This window comes from Danio rerio, chromosome 9 (genome assembly GCF_052040795.2).
Source record: "Danio rerio strain M-AB ecotype USA chromosome 9, GRCz13ab, whole genome shotgun sequence".
Classification (NCBI taxonomy): Eukaryota; Metazoa; Chordata; class Actinopteri; order Cypriniformes; family Danionidae; genus Danio; species Danio rerio.
This window is the reverse complement of record NC_141029.1, coordinates 28,102,501-28,125,443: the sequence shown is the minus strand read 5'-3', so window position 1 is coordinate 28,125,443 and position 22,943 is coordinate 28,102,501. Positions and strand designations below refer to the sequence as shown.

Genomic DNA, 22,943 nt, shown 5'->3' with positions numbered 1-22,943 from the left:
AAAAAGTCGTGCATCAGCTGAGTCTGGACCCGTTTGGACCAAAAAGGCCAGAGGAGAAATAGTCATGCCCAACTGAGCCTGGTTTCTCTAAAAGGTTTTTTTTATCCTTCACTTCCGTCAATTGCTGAAGTTTGTTTCTCACCACTGTTGCCACTGGCTTGCTTAGTTGAGACTTGAGGAGCTGCCCATAGATGGATTTGCTCTTTAGTGTTTGGACTTTCAGCAGTGAAATATAAACCCCACTGAACCGAAATAAACTGAACTTCAACTCTGAAAACTGGACTGACACAGTTTCAATTTACTAGCATGTCTATGTTTAGCTGCTTTGACACAATCTACATTGTAAAAGTGCTATAGAAATAAACATGAAATTAACTGAAAAAAGCTACACGTGAACACACCAAACAAACACCAGCTGACTGAAACAAGAATGTTTCTTGTGTGCCTGCGTGAGAGGATTTATCTACAGCCGCAGGTGGCAGTATTTATATTGTCATCCTACAAATGTAACTGGAACTAGTGCTGCACACATTCAAACTGTAACATACAAACTGTTAGCAAAGCATTTACATAAAATGTTCACAGTACACTTACAACAGATGGATTCAATCATGCAAATGTGTCTGAGAATCTGATAATCCATATTGTTTGCAAATAATTAAGATATTTAGGCTTATTTATGTTCCCTCTTGACTTACGTTGTTCACTTAATTCCGTCACTTCAGTTTTTGTTGTCACACTATGATTAGTCCCCAATCAGAGTGCTCTCTCACCGATGGCCAAAGAAGATTCTACATGCTGAATCGGGCAAACTCGCTCAGACTTGAAATCTGACATGAGATGATGTGTGAATCACACCAAAACAAATCAGCCTGAAAGATGCACACCAACAACCATCAGCTTGGTGTGTCCCAGACACTAGAGTTGAATGTCCCAATACAGTTTTACTTTGATTCTTCACCCAGAGAATACAGCATTTCTTTTCACAGCATTCCAACATCGTGACAGTACTAGTTTTTCATATTTTATGCTATTTGGATAAAATGTATCACTTAACATTATTAAATCACTCATAATCTTTAAATCAATGCAAAACCTGCTGTATGCTATTTGTTTTTCAGCATGCAAAGTCATTATAAGATTTGTTTTCAGTGTGATCAGAAAGAAGTCTAGACTGGGGTGCCCAATTTTTCATATTACAGGCTAAAAAAAAAAAAAAAAAACCTTCATTGAGGGCTGTGCGCCAAATATATACCAAACTGAATATATTTTATATGCCAAACTGTATTACATTAAATATGCTATGGGGAATTTCCTAATTTATTGGGTAATATTTAAAAAATAACTGGAAAACATAGAAGTAGAAAAAGATAAACAATCCCGTTTATTATACAATGCAATTCAATGCTGAATGCATTAGTCAAGCTACTCCTTCCTTTGCCTTGATATGCTCACCGATGACTTTGTACTTTGTCCAGTCAAGTGACAGTATTTACATTTTAAAAGACCGACACATTTACAACATTTCATTTCAGTTGGCTTTTTGTAGCTCAGCAATAAATAAAGAAACAAACGGTTGCTTTAAATTCAAAATCATTATCTCTTCGACAATACCTCAGATGGGATGGTGGGCCAAATTAAAGATTACCATGGGCCATCTTTGGACATCTCAGATCTAGACCCTTGGAATCTGTTTATATTTATTATCTTTTTATTAATAATTATAATAATATATATGAGCAATTCCGTGCAAATGTCAACCTTGCCATGAAAATTTTTTTCGTTTTTACCAAAATACGGAAACCATTTCTGGGTTTTTTGTGTAAGGAAGTATTTTACAGTACTTTAAAAATACTCAAAAATGTATCTGTCAATGTTTTCAAACTATTCAATTTGATTTACCAAAGTCACACAAATGGTAATTTCACATGCGTCACATCCATAACAGAGAGATGTCACATCCATAACGACACTTTTTCCTCAGAAATGTGAAAGTATTAAATAAAATAAAACCAAGCAATTTTGTTTTATAGAAAGCCGACTCTAATCCTTTTGATTAGCATTATTTATTTTGGGTTGTGCAGTTTAATTCACAGAATTTCTACAAAGTGTGTTGTATACTGTAAGCTCGCAGACTTTTTTTGTCACATCCATAACGCATGCTTATTTTCCTCATTTAAAGTACAAAACACGTTTACAGATTGATATTTTTCTGCTCCCATAACTCTGTGGCTAGTTGCTCTAGAAAATATAAATAAAATTTTTCAATATAAAGTTAACATATACTTTCTCTGTCAATTTTTGTGTTGAGTTTTTACTGCAAATGTCACATCCATAACGCTGGAATTGCTCATATATATATCTTGCAATTATCAATTAGTTACTTATTACTTTAAATCTAACAACAACCAGTCACTAAAATATTACAAATAACAAATCCTGAAACCAGATTGTCAGTCGGATATAGCAAAAGACTCGATGATCAAGCTAAATCCAAAAGTCTTATCTGAGCTTTACTTTCATGAATAAGCTAGTCCGACGTTTCTTCATCTAATAAACCCGAGCCATTATGAGACAGTGGGAAATGGAATTAGATTCCTCCGTCTCACCTATCGACCTTTCCATGCTGTGTTTTCTAGCATTCCAGCTTTATACGCTGATTAAGTGATCAGTCTCTTTCATACAGGACTCGGTTTCAATACGCCTCCGGGCTCTCCGCCAAATGCACCATCCGCCAACCCAACCCAACCTAACAATGACAACCATTCAATATTTACCTTCAGGCCCTGTTGGAACACGACCACTCAACTGTCAGTGTCACAGTCAAGACGGCCCGAGAGGAACAGCTTTAATCTTAAGCTAATTCTGCGGCTTAAAACTAGTATCAACCTTGATTGTGCCTTTGACACAGCTGTATAAACAGGAGCTTCCTAGGGCAGGAGAAAAGATAATTCAGAGCTCTTTGGCTCCCAGAAGCTTTGATACTGTGGACGTGAGGGTGTGTGCATTAGAAAAAAAGCACTGCATGTTTCATTCTACAGGAGAACAGAAGTACAGTATGAGTGGCTCTGCGTCTCACCTGAGCAGGAACAGAAGAGAAGTCAGATTACCAGGCTCTCCATCCTCCTCCTGCAAGCTGAAAAATTCTTCAGTTGTGCTGGGAGGTCGTATACTTGAGGAACCATGAGGGAGAGATACTGTAGAGAGCGAATAATATGGAAGAGAATATAAGTAAACTTTCCCTACTATTTCTGCAGTATACATATGTTATGCATTGACTTTCTCCTAGTATAAAATATGCTAAAATGTGATGTATATAACCAGCATTCCATTTAGAGATTTGGGGGGCCTAGGCGATTCCGGACAGAGGGCCCAAATGTTCTAAAATGCCCTTTTCGTACTTCCTTAATTTATTTTTAATTAATTTATTTAGCAGTTTTTTTCTTATATTACTCAATCTCCTTTTGTACATTTTGTGTTAATGCAAAATAATAACAACAACATCTTGTAAAACTTTTTACATGATTTGCTTTCCTCTTAGCCAGTGTCAGGACGTGGATGCACTGGGGTGTTGTCTTTGCTTAATTAAAGTGTTTACGAATAGATTACATCAAAGAACATTGAATAGAATTTGTTGAATGGGATAGCCCCTTGAGATGAATCATCTCATTTTCGAGGGGGTCCCTAAAAAACATCAGTAATCTTGACAAACTATACATCAATCTAAAGCTACAACAGTCAAGCAGCCATTGTAGCTTGTTGTTTTTTGATGGGAAGCTTATAAAAATGTATTTGCTACAGTTCTACAGAAAATGCTTATTAGATATGGAGAACATATTGTGATAAGACACACACGCATTCATTGCTGTACATCACGGTTTATTTTAAAGGTAAGAGTCCTCAGAACAATATCCCATCCAAGACATTTAGTCCACCAACACAATAGTGTTGAATTATGGATGGTTATTCATTTGTTTGTCACCGTTTCTTCTGAAGACCTGTTGTTTACATTGTTTACCATGTTACTTACGTGTGAAAATAACATCTTTACAGACAAAAGCAGGACAATGTCATAGCTTATAGTGTTACAAATAAAATACGACCACAAACTGAATAAAAAGTAAAAGTTATAATTACTAAAAACTAAAAGCAGTAGAGTGTTTTGACGTTCTGCAAATGCTATCTGTGTGAGCCACTTTTAGCCAGTACCTTTCTTTCTAGTAGGCAGGCATGGGACGATAACCATTTTCAAGGTATACTGCAGTTTGGAAAAGTCAAGGTTTTAAAACTGCCCAAATTTTCTGCTATACCATTCCTAAGGAATGTGTAGGATTTTTTATTTATGTTTTTTTTTTTTTTTTTAACTGTGAAGTACAACAGTATCTCTAGCAGAAAAGATCTCCAAAGATGTTGTTTTAAATTGTAATGAAATTTGTGTTTATGAAACTAATGAAGACAGGAGAAGTCAATGATTCATTTGAATTATTTAGCCTGACATGTTTACTGTTCCAAAATATTATAAGTGGTTCTCAAAATAAAATATACTGTGTTCAAAGGGGAACATGTTTTTAGTATTTTAGAGCAGTGATCACAATACCATGAAACTGTGATATTTTTATCCAAGGTTATCATACTATCAGAATCTTATTCCAGCCCATGCCTACCTTCTAGTTTGATTGATGGAGAATTTAGCCAATGGGTGCATGATCTTTCGAGAAATGGTGACGTTTATTTAATGAATTCACAACTAAAAATTACATAGAAACTATTTTTTTTTTTTTCAAAACTAAGTCTTTACTTAATTTGACTGCTGGACTGCTTCATGATTGAGGGTGAGGGACACATTTGCACAGATGTAATAAACATTAAGCTTTTTTTTTTTTTTTAAACCCTCATCATACAAAAGCATGATAGAAAATTATGCTATATATAATTTATAGGTATAATATATACTTTTAGGTATTTATTTGGGGGCCCTCGGATTTCCTGAGGCCCTAAGTGGCTGCTTACCTTGATTATGGGATAAATCCACCCGTATATAACAAAAGCAAACACTAAAGCATGCCATATACCAGAATGCAATATTCTTAAACATTCATTTAATTGTCAGAAATGAACCAGTTGTATTACATATGTAGTAGGGCTGAATGATAATAGAAACTTCTGACATTGTGATATTTGTTTTTGCTGCGATATATATCATGCGATTAGAATATTATTTCACCAGATGATTTGAAAAGCTCTATTTAGAAAGATTTCGCTCATTTAGATGTTCTGGGAGTATCAAGTATTTTTGTATACTTGATTGGTATTGGTATAAAACATAAGAAACTACAAACATATATTAATGCGACAGCGCAAAAACAAAAAACTAATTAAACAGTGCTTTATGCGAGTTATACAGCATTCAAGTACAGAAATTGAACAATCAAACCTAAAATAACATGGTTATCATTCGGTTTATTTCATGGCTGTCATTTAAAATTAAATAGTATTTAATAGTATATGTTAATCTTTAAAAAATAATGTAATCATGTGATGTGGCTATTGCACACATAGCGATATCGATGCTCAAATGATATATTGTTCAACTATAATATGTAGTAATATTTTCCTTGACTTCTCATTTGATTGGACCATACAAATTTCAAAAAGGCATAGAGGCATAAATATTTGGTTTACAAAGTCCACTCACTTTGGTTTACTACCACTCATAAAAACAACATGGGTCCTTAACAATATTTTTAACTCTACTAAAGAGACTTAAACAATAATAAATAGAATAGAAACATACACTAAACAAAACAAAACACTACAAAAGCCAAAAAAAAGACAAAAACAACAGAAACAAAGCAAAAAGAAAAAATAAACATTACTCATTAGCTAGTTTTAATGTATGACATTTAACAATCAGGCAAATGATCTTATGAACATGGATTTACATGTATGTATAGAAAACTATGCAAAAACATTCCCAACTTTTATATTGACTCATTGTTTAACGCTTCCCTCTCCATCCAAACTGAGTAAAACTTAAAGTTTTTTCAGGTAATCGGACAAGAACATTATAATATAACATACGACTACTGTTACTGTTACATATAGCATCCTGTTTTTACATAATAGATGTAAAACATACCACACAGTATACAGTGCGATACACAAAATAACAGTATTCTATTTCATTTCTTTGTGTTTTCAATCTCTCCCCGTGACACACACTGTAAAATCAGTCAAGCGGTGGAGGTAAAGTATTGCCTTACAGCAGGTATTCCCCGCTTTCTGCAGTACTTTAAGCTGTCACTCAGTGGACCGTGTGAAATGCTTGCTGGGAATTTTTTTTGTGGAAATGTGATACAATAGCAGTATCTGCGATATACACTTAAGAGGCTTCATTTAATCTTCATGCTGCAGACAGCAATTTGTAACATCACCAAGTCCGCATCACACTCACACCGGATACTACACTAAACGTACGTCTTTCTATCCTAGGAAGTGTTTATCTCTTCATTGTGTTGTCACTGCAGGCTATTCTGTTCTTCTGTTTGGGTTGAAGCGTTTAACATCATTTTATTTTCTTGTTGAAACCTGTTAGAGGGTCACAGGCACTGATGGTTCCGTTTCTCCGCTCTGAAATTGTCTGCATGTTATCAGATCATTTTGGACAAGCTTCTTAGCTTTTTTGTGTGCGAGCTGTAATGATGTCAGTGTTTACTGTCAAGTTTTTTTTTCTCCTCTTTCTCCCTCTCTTCCTGTCTCTCTGCTTTCTAATGACTCCAGAGACTCTTCTCTTGCCGTATCAAGAAAGCAGAATAAATGCAGCAGTTTGGAGAAAAGAGTAACTAAAAGACTTCTAACTGAACTGCATTTTTCAGTAGCACAAAAGAAGCTCAGCTGGAATAAGAATAGCACAGCTTCTCCAGTAACAAGCTAATTTTAAAGATGAGCTGTAAGATGTGACACAATGCTATAACTGCTGTCCTGACAGAATGCTAAAATGGCATGCTTAGAAGATATGATTTGTTTTTAGTTACACATTTACTAAACATGAACAGTGTACTTACTATACGTCAACACAATGACAGTACGGATGCAACGATTATCCGATTTCACTATTAACCGCGCTTTAATTCTTCATGGTTAATTAATCGTAAAGGCTTCTCAACACCGTGTTTCTGTTGCATAAAACGAAACTGCTGCGACTAAACGTTATACTAACGGTGTGCTAGGTCCAAGTACACCGAGGCTAATAAGCACACACACTAGAATAGGCTGAGACACCTAGCAGCAGCGGGCCGTTCACATACAGTATTGTGTCTGAGTTATAGGGAGTGACATACATGCAACTCAAATCTTCCAGACACCCCCAGTTGAAAACATCTCACACTGTAGTGGCTTTCAGTGCAATGTAAACAAAAGATCTGTTAGACGAATTATTAAAATGATTATGTATATATAAACACAGATGATAACAACTGTTAACTTAAATACTTAGCTAGCTATGTATATTTAGCTAGGATTTACATTAGAAAAATACTATGTTTTTATTTATTCTTATTTTTATTAATTTATTTACATATTTATTAATTGTTCTGTCATTTATTTTCAGTGTAAAATTATTACTTTTGTTTAAAATCAAAAACTTTTTTCACTGAAGTCCAGAGAGAAAATTGACTATTGTTTGGTTTTTGTTATTATATTTTGTGCTGTATTTAGTTACTGAGCAGCAATAAATAACACTTGAAAAATAAGGAGTTTTCATGTGATTTTCTAAACTACTAGTGTTTACAAATTAATGAATGCAGAATAATCACGATAACCACAACACCGTGATTATTCCTATAACAGTACAATCAAAACCTAATTGTTGCATCCCTAAATGACAGTGGACCTAATGCATTTTATACTAATCAATACATGATTAATATAATGATTAATGTATTCCCTATTTATTTATAATAAATAAATAAATAAATAAATACATAAATAAATAAATAAATAAATAAATAAATAAATAAATAAATAAACAATTGTGTATAATCAAATTAGGTTATTTAATGTGATTGTAAAGTAATCAATTAATTGAACTTTTTTTTTAATTGGTTAGAAAAACAAATATGTTAATTTGTTGACATTGAAAAATGAAGGTTTCTCCATCCAAGTATTGACTTCCTAATTATTCTGAAGTTAAACTTTGGTATTGTTTTATCTAAATACAAGTATGAACAAAACGGGATCTTTTGTGCCAATTAATTTTTTTTTTACATATTTATTTTAAACTTAGCAGAAAGATCGTCAATAGAATACAGAATAAAATATATAACATAAATAAATAATGAATGTTAAATAACATTATCTAAAGATGCACTAGGTGATTAGTACAAGCTGTGGGAAACTGGTTTAACAAGTCACACAATATAACAGTATTCCAACTTTAGCAGAACTCCAGCAAACGTGCTTTCAGCCTCACGGCAGAGTCTAAAATCTGGGCAGAAAACAGTGCTATCTTTGTTTTGTCTTGCCACATTCTAGTTTTATTGCACTTTTGATGTTGCTTCTGTTTTGCATCAGAAATATGCCTCAGGTATCTATAAATAATGTCTAGATATATAATCACGCCACTTCTATAATGGTAATTCATAATTGTTTTGGCTGTCGGAGCATTTGCCAACAGCAAATACTAGGCGCTTTCAGACAATGGCAAAGGTTCAAAATAACACTACATCCTATTTAAGAACTACATAATGCATTTTGGAAAATACCTGCAACAAAGGGCAAAAATTAACTCTGATTATATCTGTGCTGATGAAAAATTACAGTTCTGTATATGCTTGCTTATTACTGAAAAGGTATTAACTCACACTTAATGTGACATTTAAGTTTACATTTTCCCCGGCTTTTTGGTGATCCAGTGAATTAAGCTGTGTACAAATGATCATTTTCTTTTTTATATGAAACTTAATGGATGCAAAACAATATTCATTTGTTATTATTATTATTAAGGAATGGAAGAAGCCTGAAATCTCTTCACTGTATGTAAAACTAGGACTAAAAGTTACATGTTATAAATAGGATTAGATGAGCCACAACTAAAGCCATCACAAAAATACCCAAATTAGAACACAACTGTCACCGCAAATCAGATGAACTCTATAGTCATTTGAAATTAGTCTGAAAAACCATTGAGTTTAGGCCACACACCAACATGGTGACTATATTTGCCTATTATATAACCATTATAATCAACCCAAATTGTCTGCGACTGCACATAGAGTAGATTCAGTTTGAATTTAAAGACATGTTTGTGTTTATTCTAAATGCCATGATGACGACAACCTCACACAGTCCACAATACATGGCTGTGGGCACATGTGTCCTGTGTGTCTGCCCTATTCAACTAAATACAAGAGTAAAAGATATTCTTTGGTCAAAGACCAAACCAACCAAAGTCAATTTAATGTTTTTTTTAAAATAATTCTCCCAAAAATGAAAAACTGCTCCTTAGTCTATGAAAGATGTTCAATTTCTTGCTAACACCATTTGCTTTATTTCATAAGATAAATGTTAATTAGCTTTACCTACATATGTTTTTTTGTTAGCTGTTGACTTGCAAGTATGAAGCAGCATAGCCACAGAGCAAGTTTTTGTCTAAAAGATGTGTAAAAGACATAAAAAACATTCGCCTTGCTAAAAGATGGCTTATTTTGGGCTGACAGAAGTCTAAGAATAGTCCAAAAATAGATCAGTCATCAAACAGACCAATTAGACAGAACTCACCTGTGTAGTCATTCATTCCTGTCTATTTGATGAATAGTTACTTTTCAGATTATTGTAAGATATCTATTACATTTTCACTAACAGCCCAATTTTAGCCTTGTTTTAGCCAAGACATTTATGTTGAGGTTTATTAGATGTCTTTTAAATAAAAAAGCATGCCGAGTAGTTTAAACCAAAAACCAGCTTTAACGCTATTGGGGATGTTTTCATCCGCTCTGGGGTGATTTTGAGTGTTAATTTGGCCACAACTTTCTCTGTGTTTCAACAAATGAAATTATTTTTGGTGATAACTCTTCTTTTGACACATATTTCAAGAAAATGCTTTGAAACTTTTTTAAAAAAAATTCAACAATACACTCTGGGTAAATGTACCACCATTTTGTTATGTTGGTGGCAGTTTTTGCCCCATTGACTTCCATTATAATGGCATTTTTGATTGCAAATCCATGACAGAAAATAATCATGCATTCCTGACTGTTGCTGGTTTTCCCTGTTAGAAAGAGGTAATTTTTCAAAATTTTACGGTTGATCATCAGTTACAATGCAACAAAAGCTTAGTTTGTATATTAAAATAATATGGAATATAGTGTGTGCAAGTGTGTGTGTAAGAGAGACCTTTGCACACTTATCTTGACATGTTTGAGAAGATAAAAAAATAAGCAGCTCAGCTTTCAGAACATAGTAAACATAGTAAGTGTATTTATGCGCACACACACTATTATTTGCTCTCTCATTTCATAGAACTCCATCTAAAACAAAGACAAGTAACTGCACAGGCCTATCTAAAGGCTTAACAGTGCCAACTGGTGATTGACAGTAAAAAATTAAAAGTCTTACCTCTTCCATACATTGAAAAACACCAACAAAAAAAGAATAGATGATTGTTTGTTGTCATGCTTTTGCAATAAAATAAAAATGTCATTATAATGGAAGAGTAACACAATGAAAGAGTAGTCATTTTGAACAGAACACAAGGGTTAATGTTTTTACTGAAGAAAAGTCACTACTAGCATACTGAGATAAAAATAAATAAATAAATAAATAAATAAATCACCATTCACCACCTTGTCTTTGTTGTTGTTATTCTTATTATTATTATCAATCTTAATAATATTATTAATATATTATATATTGTTTTATTATTATCATTTCGAGTGAACTACCTTCAACAGGGATTAACTTCTGTAAAATTAAAGTTTTTATCCTTTGCTAAACACTTGCCGAAAACTGTTATAGAACAAAGGAGGAAACAGAAAATCATTTTGAGATCATTTTAACATTTATTGGCCTTGGCAAACTGAGTACAGAGGAGCAACTTTAATGAGATAACGATAAGCAAATGTTTGTTTAAGTGTAACAAGTTTGAGCATTAACCTCAGATCTGTCTCTTGTGTTAACGCCACAATCGGCTCCCAAACAGGCTCCAAACAACACGGTAAATCAAACAAGACATTACAATGATTAAAGTAGGTGTATTTAAAAGGCAATTGAACCCGCCACGCCTCATTTTCACATTTAAACAACAAGCCTCAGGTGAATCGCTGTTTACTCTTCATGCATTATGTATTAATTCATTCATTTTAGCAGTTACAGTTCTTTACAGGGAACCACGGAGCTTCAGTAGTGCTGCAAAAAATAGTCAATTTAGAAAGAAAGATGCATTTTATTGTCGAGGCAAAGTACGTAGTGATTATTTTTATTGTAGACAATAACAGTCAGTTTGCTCTACTTTGTCATCTCCAATGGCAGCCGAGTCATTTACACAATCAGTGTTTATGTTCGCAGCCGTGTTTATGTATCGAGGCAATTTATGCTCATAAAAGACTCTGTAAATATGAAACGCTCCAATTGTGGGTGTCTTTGGTCTGCATGCTGTACATTGCTTTGCATCAAAGGGACTGATTGTGTGCTGTAAACACATTAAAACATGAACAAACATGTTTCAATCAAAGCCAAACACATTTCTTTTTTTTTCATTGTGGTCTGTGTTTTTGCTAGGGAAAAACAACACTGATGTTGGCGTTCTAATATTTACCGCAAAACCGATCGGTTAAGCAGGATAAGCAAACACTGAGTCTGCCAATAACCCGTTTGAGGTCGTAAAGGAAAGTGCGCACGTTAACATGTAAGTGACAGCAGAATTAAGAGCAGTATGTCCATTAAAAGGGAAATGACATTGCGAGCCATCTATCGACAAAGTGCTTTAAAGCTTTGTAAGGAGGCAGTGGCGTAATTGAAAGCACTGTCCATTAAATGTATTGTGTCGTAATTAAATTATGCTTAATTAAGCCTTATTTTGATTTAGAGGACATCAGGTGGTCGTCTTGTGCTTTTAACTGCTATGAATAAACATATTTTCTTACCAGAAGAAAAACAGGAATCTATTTAAGGCATCTTCTGTGCATAATATACCTTGCGGATGTGGACTCAAGGAGCTTACGTCTTTTACCTAAGGCCTGTCTCACCTGAGGCAACACTGCAGGCAGGAAGAAACAGCAGAAGAGGATGTTAAACAGCATGAAAAGAGGTGGTGGTGTGAATGGTTGGCTTTAAATAATGTGTCCTTGAAATATACATGCAAAAGAGAGTACATGTTCACATGTCTTTTTGCACCATTCAGTAAAACATCCGATTTGTAAGATTCATTCATTTTGAAAATCACACTTATGGACTTCTAGGCTTTTGGTTCATATCGAATCATTTGAGTCTGTTGTTTGCAAATGGATTGCACAAGTGGCTTTGCATAATATTTAATACAGATCGCAAACTCAATTAATTAAAAAGATTAACAGTGTGGTCCAAATGATGGGGCTTTGTTATTTTGTTTTTCAGCAGAACGCTTCGGTATCTGCAGGCTGATCGACTACTGTATAAATATTTAAAAGATTTTAAGAATCAATCTAGTTAAGTATAACATGTTTAAACAAAACCAAAATTATAGTTTGGAGAAATTAACTAGTGACTTTCTTCTTCTTTTTTACTTATAAAATAATCAGTAATATTAAACAACACTAAGATCAACTTTATCAAAAATGTCTAATAATATAAAATGTTTCCACACCACTAAGTCAGCATATTAAAATAATGCTGTATTCAGAATTAGCATAATTTCAAGATGACTGCATGGCACAGCGGTAACATGGTACAAGCTGTAGTTCTCCAATATTTCCAGTTTCAGTTTCAGGCATGGTCAAGAGAATCTGCTGCATTTCAAACCGAGCATCAGAATGGGGGAAAAAAAATGACTGATTTGAATGACTTCGAACGTGGCATGGTTGTAGGGGCCAAACGGACTGGTTTAAGTATTTCAGAAACTGCTGATCTACTGGGATTTTCAGGCACAACCATCTCTAGGGTTGGTCCAAAAAATAGAAAATATCCAGTGAGCGGCAGTTGTGAGTACAATTGCCTTGTTAATGCCAGAGGTCAGTGGAGAATGGCCTTACTGGTTCGAGCTGGTAGAAAGGCAACAGTAACTCAAATAACCATTCATTACAACTGAACCGATGTATGCAGAGGAGCATCTCTGAATGCACAACACGTCCAACCTTGAGGCGGATGGGCTACAGTAGCAGAAGACCACACTGGGTGTAACTCTTGTCAGGTACGAACAAGAAACTGAGGCTACAATTCGCACAGACTCACCAAAATTAGACAATAGAAAATCGGAGAAACGTTGCCTGGTCTGACGAGTCTCGATTTCTGCTGCTACATTTCGATGATAGGGTCAGAATTTTGCATCAACAACATTAAAGCATGGATCCATTCAGCTTTGTATAAACGGTTCAGGTTGGTGGTGGTCATATAATGGTGTGGGGGATATTTTCTTGGCCCACTTTGGGCCCATTAGTACCAGTTGAGCATTGTGTCAACACTACAGCCTACCTGAGTATTGTTGCTGACCATGTCCATCCCTTCATGACCATAGTGTACCCATCATCTAATGGCTATCTCCAGCAGGAGATCGCATCATGTCAAAGCGTGAATCATCTCAGACTGGTTTCTTAAACATGACAATGAGTTCTCTGTACTCAAATGGGCTTTACAGTCACCAGATCTCAATCCAGTAGAGTACCTTTGGGATGTGGTGGAATGGAAGATTCGTCTTATAGATGTACATCCGACAAATTTGCAGCAACTGTGTGATGCTATCATGTCAATATGGACCAAAATCTCTGAGGAATATTTCCAATACCTTGTTGAATCTTCGCCACAAAGTATTAAGGCAGTTCTGAAGGTAAAAGAGGGTCCAACCCGGTACTAGTAAGGTGTACCTAATAAAGTGGCTGGTGAGTGTATCAGAAGCATCTTAAAAATCTAAAACCAAAATATTGCTCAAAGCACACCTACAATAGCAATTCATACTGAATGCAGTCTTTATGTTAAGAAGGTGAAGACAAATGGAAGCAGAAGAAAATGAAGTTCAATACAGAGCTGCCTCGCAAAAACTCAAGATCATATCTATAATATATGGCTCTTTGGGGTTAACCAATGAGCTCCATTGTATGTGAGAAGTGTGTACCTGAGGTTTAGTATTATGTCCGCACATACATCAGCACTGTAGAAGTGTTTGCACGGGATTTGACACACAAAAGCCCCGATGACATCATATCCGTGCTTGAGCTGGAGCACAAAAGTAGAGTCTAACACTCAGTCGGCCATTAACATTACGGAGAGTGCTGAAAGATGGAAAGTGTGTGTGCAACTCAAAAGGAATGCGATTCCATTGTCGCACTATATTTATGCACCTAAATTACTCCAACTTTCCTTCTAACGTGACAGCATTAAGCGTCGCTCCCAGAGTGAATGTCCGACACACGGGATTGTGTCAACAAATTTGGAGCAGCGTGAATTATAATCAGCATATCAGCCCCTACAGAGTCTTTCTCATGTCTACAGGGTGGAATAAAATCTCGACAAGTGTTTAATTACATTATTCCTTCCCCTCCGTTCTAATCCATGTAATCTCCCGTCTCTCCTACTCTTTCTCTTATCCAGGAACTTTGATGTTACCCGCACGTACACCCCAGATACCCTTAAGCCCTGGTGGCCGAGGACCAGAAAGCGTCTGATGGCGTGCCTGATTGCTGCGGATTCTGCCAAACGTCTGATTACATCTGCCCAGCGCCGCCTCCCGAAAGGAAGCCATCAGGAAGTGTGGGGTCTTGCGAATGTGGCTACCATATGGCGCTGATTGTATTGCCGCTGACACAGAGGGCGGTGGATGGATGTGATTGGATAATGATGGGGATCGGCCATGTGTGGATGTGATTCTGAGAGATCAGCCGAGACAAAGATTTGAGAGGTCGAAGAGAAAGAAGTACTGGAGAGAAGATTGGATTAGAGATCAAGGCATATGAAAACATCTGTCACATGCTGGAAAAAAATAAATAAATTCTTAGGTTCTTAAGTCTTGTTTATATCAAGATTAGACATCGGTCACAGGTGATCTGACTTGAAGAGGGCAGCAGGTGTAAACATTCCTACTTGAATGTAGGAAAAAAAAAATCAGCCACATTTGCTAAGTGTAAACGTTAATCCGTTCTGATGCACATCCTGGAGAACATCAAATTACTGGCTACTTGTGATACAAGTAATAATTCCACCAAAACATGAGTTTTAAACTTTTCCAGCTGTGCGCAGCTCTAAAAGAAAACAAGCATCCAATCAAACTCTTGGACAGCTTCCATACTTATACGTGCTCAAGACTTCAGAGAATATCTCCGGTTTTCCAACTTCCGAATGAAGAAATAAAGTTGATAATAAACTGATATATGCAAAGTACACTACCAGACAAAAATAATAGAATGTTTTAAACTCAAAAGGTAACAATTTATTAAGTTATCAAAAATCAAACATGTATAAGAGAATACTTATTCATCATTATGTGATCATTTTTATCTTAATTATTTATTTAATTATTTATTTATTGTTATTTTTCAGGTGGCATGGGCATGAACATTTGGTCTCTGTCATCACAGGCCAACAAATAGAATGCATGAAAAAGCGTATTATGATTTTACAGTAGATTTTTTTTAAATAGTTTTTGGAGAGAAAGAGTAGACACTGGATGAGGACGAATATTTTAGTGTTCATGTGTTGAGTGCCCATTAAATAATAATATATTTGTGTAATATAGTACATAAAATTGCAAAAATATTGTAAATTAATATCTTACTTAAGATTCAAAGTGTATTAATATAATTTTGTAGATATGGAATATTTTACCTTAAAAAATCTGTTACTCACAACATACTCATTTGGCAAGTTAAAATTAGCATTTTGATAAAATTAAAGTAAATTCAAATTAAATGAAAATAATATTCAAATATTAAATTAAATTATATTAAAAAATAACATTAAGTTAAGCTAAATCAAAATAAAAAAATAAAAAATAATAAAAATAATATATATATATATATATATATATATATATATATATATATATATATATATATATATATATATATATATATATATATATAATTAAATTAAAATTTAAATTAAATTTAAATAAAAAAATATAATATAAAATTAAAATATAAAAAATTATATAAATATAAAATTCAATATTTTTAGATAAGAATAAAACCAAAAAAATGTAATCTTGATATCAAGCATAATAGGTCCATAACACATATTAGATTAAATAAACTATGGATGGTTACAGTATCACTAATCTTTGATGCGAGTCCTCAAACCCCACATTCAAAATAGAAAAACCTCTGATGATTACAAACGTGATGTGCAGGACTGAAATCAGGTGCACACACGCACACAGACTAACAAAATCTATCCATCCAAATCTGCAATGAATATCCATTGTATTTCAGTATTTTACTAGCCTTTTATTGGAAGAGTCAAAACTCTCCCTTGCATCAAACTGATTGAACGAATCCAACAACATTTTCACAGATGCCGAAATGCCCAAAGCGATCGCAGTCTGCTAATAAAACAGCAGAATCTGCTTTTTCAGAAGCCGCATCGGAGTACGAGAGAACAGGCATACACATTTGTAATCAAAGTAAAAGTCTATAAAGCTAAAAACGCAAGATGAAATGAAAGAGAGAAAAGGAAAACGCAAAGACAGACACTGTAAAATGTTGCAGACCAGACAGACGTCAAGTTCATCTCTCCTCGGCTCCCCCACCCCTTTTCTTTCCTCAATTTTATGACTTTAATTGCAGCTATTTAATAATTTTCAAACTATTTTGCCTGGAGGCAGAACCACCCATAAATCACCATCTGAGCGCGAGCGGAACATTCTTTCTCTTTCACCTCCCTTGTTCCTCCTTTTATCACCTTCTTTTTCTCTCTCTCTGTAGCTTCAACTGACTGTCACATGTCTGTCTTCCTGAGCTTCATATATACGTATGTCTTCATGTTCTTTTCTCTGTGGGTCTACACCGATATATATAGAAACAGATATCAGCTAACGTTCTCTTCCACTTTCCACTCATCCATTCTTCTGTCAGATTTCCTTTAAATCACTCCAAACCATCCAATCTTCCTCTCTGTCAAAAACCTGAGGGGTACAATGGCAGGTGAACTGAGCCAACAGTATATGCATGTACATGTGCGAATGTCTCACAAGTGTGGAACATGGGAAAAAAATCTTATATGACAGAATAAGCTGCCAATACGTTTTAGAGCAGCTAAAATAACTAACTAAATAAGATAAATTGAAACATGCAATATATATTAAAAACTACATTCAAGTACAGAAAAATGAGCAGCCTGAGGAAGTTACCATGATAACCGGTGAGTGAACTGTCTTGCCTTAAAGGGTCCTAAGCTGGCATGACAAGATAAAAGCCAGCTATGTCTCAATGCGCTCTATTGTTGACAAGTAGGATTGCAAACCACAGTGCATTCTATTAATAGTTATTGTGCCGATACCACAATAAAATCCTCCTATCGAGTTTCCTGTGATACTTGCGTCATAACACTGTAACTGATACAGTGCAAAACAAACCAACCTAATTACAAAAAAGTCCAGAGCTCCAGACGGGGACTAATTGGTCACATTTAGCACCTTTTTTGTTACTGGTTGAATCTTACCAATTTGCCTAATTAAAAAGCATCGCCTTTGAGAAGTATTAAAAGCCATGCTTGGAACTTGATATCAAACGAGTCACATGGAACATTTATGAGCATGTCTGAATAAAGTCTAGGGCTGCTGCTAGCAATTATTTTAATATTTATCACTGTAATAGATCGATTAATTAGATAATCTGATATTTCTTTAATTCCACCAGAAATTACATTAACTAATAGTATAACTGCAGGATTAAAAACAAGCTGCACAATGCTTAATTACAATATCGAATTAATGCTACCTAATATCTAATAGCTAATCAAATAAATACATTAAAAAAGTCTATTTTTGCAAAGATTAATATTTATATTAGTAATATTTAGTAAATAATAAATATTTATTAATATTTAGATTAGTATTTTTAGTCATTTCCAAAATGCATTGTACCATCAATTGAGATTTAGACTAATAATTTTTTAATAGATACAACATGCCAAATAAATGAATCTAATAGTACACTGAAAAAAATGCTGTCTGCAAAATTGTTGCAAACAATTTATTTGTGTTGAATTTAAACAAACAAATTACATTTAGTATTGTTTAACATAATTTGTTTGTTTAAATTCAGCCCAGATAAATTGTTTACAAGCCCTTAACTTAATTTTTTTTTAGTAAATCCAAGGAATCATTTTTGAATGATTTTTTTCATTGTACATTAAAAACATTGTGAGGTATTTAAATAAACTAACAAGAGAACATTATGTTGGTTTTATGTAACTGTACAAAATATATTTTTTTATTGAAATAAAATAAATAAAAGCTTTATAACTTTGTACATTAGACCGTAATGTTAGCGTTTAGCCTCAATGCAACAATGCCGTTTAGCCTCAAATGCCTAATATGGATTTTATTTTTTTACTATAAAAATATAAATATGCATAAAGCTCTCACCGGAAGTTCATCACTGGATGAAAAACAGTAGCTGTGCAATTAGTCTATTAATTCCTTCTTTTTTTCCCCTTTTTTTAGCAATTCGATGCAAAGTCCATTTAATAAATATATGTAAAATATACTGTAAAAGTAAATATACTGCGTAAATGTAAATGTAAATATACTGCGAAATTCTGTTGTACGGCAATGCGAAAAGGGGCAGGATTAAATAAGAAGATTAAACATTTAAAAAGGCAAGCGATTGATCCATGTTTCTGTACAGAGAGGTCATGATTTGATATCTAATTGGTCTCACGCAATCACATGATGCGATTTCGCAGGTCAGAGTTCACCAAGCTTGATCTTTCCAAAGAAGCAAACTCTGAAACTTGTCCCACGAGCTTGCGTTTCCGGTCTGTTGCATTGCTTGCATATGAATGGAAGCCTATGAGAGAATATTCCAGTGTGACCGCAGCTTAATAGTCTCTAGTAGTCTTGAACACCTTAATTAGTTGTATCAGCTGCACTTGATTAGGGTTGGAGCAAAACTGTGCAGAGCTGTGGTCCTCCAGGAATAGAGTTTGAGACATATAATTCAAAGCATCATAACAGTCTTGTGAAAAGGGTCCACTAATTCAGCATATATTCATTATTCCATTCAGTTCAATTCATGTTTATTTCTATAGCGCTTTTACAATGATTATGTCAAAGCAGCTTATCATAAAAGTTCTGGTAAATTGAAATTGAATTGTGTCAGTCCAGTTTTCAGAATTAAAGTTCAGTTTAGTGTGGTTTAAGTTGTTCTGCTGAAAGTCCAAACAATGAGAAGCAAATCGATTAATGCAATTCAATAAATTTCATCAATTTGAAATTGATGTTTTAACACACATTCCTTAAAGTGACTAAAGGAGTCAGTAATGGAATCATTAAAGAACCAGAAGCATTAATAGGAGCCCAAACCTGAATCATTAAAGGGATACAAAAGACAAAAAGCCTTTTTTTTATATTAGTCAACAAAATGTATTGTTTGTGCCCTAAATCTTACAAATAATTTCTTTCCTATATAGACATATTGCAACTCAAGACATCAAAAACGTAACTATGAAGCTATTAGCTATGAAGACAAAAGAATAGCTAATGGAAAACTGGCACAACCTGTTAGGACAACACGCTCTAAATAAAGTCTGTGCATCAGTCTAACAGAAAAGCCACCTATACACACAAACACACACACACACACACACACACACACACACACACACACACACACACACACACACACACACACACACACACACACACACACACACACACACACACACACACACACACACACACACACACACACACACACACACACACACACAGAAACAATGAGGCAGAATAAACGAGTGTCAGGCTTTTATGAGCTGTCCAGCTTTTGTTCCATCTCCATCTATTTCTGTCACACATGTAGAGCCTTTCTGTCACTCTCTCTCAATTTCATTTAGAGAAGTAAACGAGCAAAAACACAATGAGTTTCTCGTCTGCAGTTTGTTTTCTCAGTTTCAGCAAAACAGACTAGAGGGCAGCAGCATCTGTGAGTCTTAGCTGAGTTAACTTGTTCAGACCTGTCTAGAGATAAACACCCTGGTTTAAACAGTCTGTAAATAAACTCATTTGCATATGCATTCATTTCATTTCCTCGAATCATTCTTTACAGGTATGACTGATACTTACTGGTAGTTCTAATCCAAAGTTTAACAAGGTCAGTCTCGTTAGTAACAATAACAATACTGGTGGCGTAATTAAGTGGTTTTTGGATTTTCTAAAAAGGAATAGATTATTAAATAGATTTTAACACTTGAGAAGATTATGCTACAAATTATCAGATGTTGGTATATAGGGTTGTCTTAGTATTGTTAAAAAAAATACTGTAATTTTTATTAATTGTTGAACTTTCTTATTGTTAAATTTATCAATTCATTTAGTACTATTTTGGAATGTCAATGTTTTTAACAGTTGACAGGTTCACACTGCAAATTATCAATGTCGGTATATTATTTACTATTTATTAGTAGCACTTTCTGGTTGCGCTCTTAATAGGGTTGTTTTAGCATTATTGAAAAACAGTGACATTTTTATTAATTATTAAACTGTCTAATACAGTATTTTAATAGGGTATTTGCAGAAGGACTTTTAATTTTGCAATAACCTGGGTCGAGTGCTTCCGGTGAACTGTATTTACAAAATTGGCATGGTTAAGATCTGTTTTCTTTGTAAATCAACTATATTTACTGCCTGATTGATATTCGATATAAAGTAGGTCTCAGATTGTACAAGAAGCACTGCATTAAATTACAATTTCCTGCACCATGTCTTTAAAATATAAACATTTATTTTACTCCAGTACAGTGTTTCTGCGCTCGCCTGCTGATCCTGATGGGGGCATGCATGTAAATGGCTTTTCATCTCAGTTTATGCTTCAACAACTAAATGAATGCTGAAGTCTATTTAACTGATTGAATTTTGCTGACATTGATGCTATAAAAGAAACCGTATAACATTGAAAAAAGTCACATTAACCGTTCACCGAAGAAGAAACACTAGCTCTGCATATACCCTATGTACTTGCTATTTGAGTAAGTTAACAAAAATGCATAAATCAAAGATCTTCAACATCAATGTGATAATTTTCCTTGTTTAGACTAGTTGCCTCATTTGCGTATATACTGTGTGTGTGTGTGTGTGTGTATATCAAGACTTTATAATGTTTTAAACAAGGGTTGATCCTCTCAATAGAATAATTCAACTTCCAGCCATATTTTTAAAATATATTAATAAATATATTACAAGTATTGTTCCGAAACAATACCCTTTCAATATGTTGCCCAGCCATCTGTGCTGCCTTCTTTCTATTTTAAAGGGATGGTTTACCTAAAGCTGAAAATTCTGTCATCATTTATTTATTTACTTTATTTTACACACTTGTTTGCTTTTTTTTTATTAAATAAATAAATAATAATAATATTTGAAACTGTAACCACTATTTTCCATATTTATTAAATAAAAAATATAGTGTAATATAGTAAAGAATGGAATTTTTTTTAAGAAGTACAAATACATTGTTAATTCATTTATTTATTTTATTATGTATGCTGGCGTCATGGTGGCACAGTGGGTAGCATGGTCGCCTCACAGCAAGAAGGTTGCTGGTTTGAGCCTCGGCTGTGTCAGTTGACATTTCTGTGCATGTTCTACCCGTGTTCGCTTAGGTTTCCTCCGGGTGCTTTGATTTCCCCCACAGTCCAAAGACATGCGCTACAGGTGAATTGAATAAGCTAAATTGTAAGTGTATGGGTGTTTCCCAGTGATGGGTTGCAGAAGGAAAGGCATCCGCTGCAGAAAACATATGCTGGATAAGTTGGCGGTTCACTCTGCAGTGGGGATCCATGATTAACAAAGGGACTAAGCCAAAAACAAATAGAATGTATCAATTATATATTCTACCAAGTCTTACGGTATACTAGTGCTACAGAATATCATATACATCTATCATGAACATCTGCCTTTAAAACAGCTCTCAAGTGCACCTCCTACTGCAGATGTTTTCCAATAATCTTGTTTTTCCTACTATGGATGTCAATTTCTACAGATTTTTTTACTTTTTTCAATATATCATATTTAGTTTTCAACAGAACAATGAAAATCATAATGGTCTGAAAATACTTGATGGCAAGTAAATGATGAGTACACTTTATTTTGGGATGAATTATCCTTTAACATCTCCAAAACAATGAGATAGTGAGTGTGTTTACTTTTTCCTCAACATGTCAAAGGTCATCCCAAAGAGGGTCTTTAACATTCTCTTGTCATTCTGCATCTTTTCGCACTCTACAAACCCATTCAAAGGGCTTTCTTTGTGTTGACTTGCTTTTGTTGTGTTTTATCTCTAGCTTTATCAGTTTAGTGGTTGGAGGACTGAAGCTTTCGATGGACAAACACACAAACGGTCCCCATCCAAACATTTAACACGACTCAACTTCCTGTGTTTACCGAAACAGCACCTATATATAGAGTCTCCCCTCATCTTATTTAGAAACAAGGGACCACACCTTTCCTTTCCCAGCTAGAGAGGAAGAACCAGTGTGTCCATACGGGTGTGCATCAGGATTAAGGTCATGACGAGAGGGGTGTGAAACTGTGTGTTTAATATCTG

The 22,943-nt window shown here is 34.4% G+C and overlaps 1 protein-coding gene and 2 long non-coding RNA genes across 39 annotated transcripts in view; 1 reads left to right on the top strand and 2 right to left on the bottom strand.

Moving 5' to 3' along the window:
* LOC141376138 (uncharacterized) overlaps positions 1-22,943 on the bottom strand; it is a 1,062,333-nt gene that overhangs the window by 904,572 nt on the left and 134,818 nt on the right. For all 37 annotated transcript variants that reach the window (XR_015499513.1, XR_015499510.1, XR_015499506.1 and 34 more), the window contains one exon: positions 3,080-3,197. Coding sequence is in view for 20 of the 37 variants with exons in the window: in XM_087268008.1 (XP_087124134.1) it covers positions 3,080-3,197 (118 nt within the window). In the remaining 17 variants the exon portion in view is untranslated. The remainder of the gene's footprint in view (positions 1-3,079; positions 3,198-22,943) is intronic.
* LOC147842379 (uncharacterized) overlaps positions 1-22,943 on the bottom strand; it is a 463,094-nt gene that overhangs the window by 344,698 nt on the left and 95,453 nt on the right. The window lies entirely within an intron of this gene.
* LOC147842380 (uncharacterized) overlaps positions 1-22,943 on the top strand; it is a 219,867-nt gene that overhangs the window by 107,351 nt on the left and 89,573 nt on the right. The gene's annotated exons all lie outside the window — the stretch shown is intronic.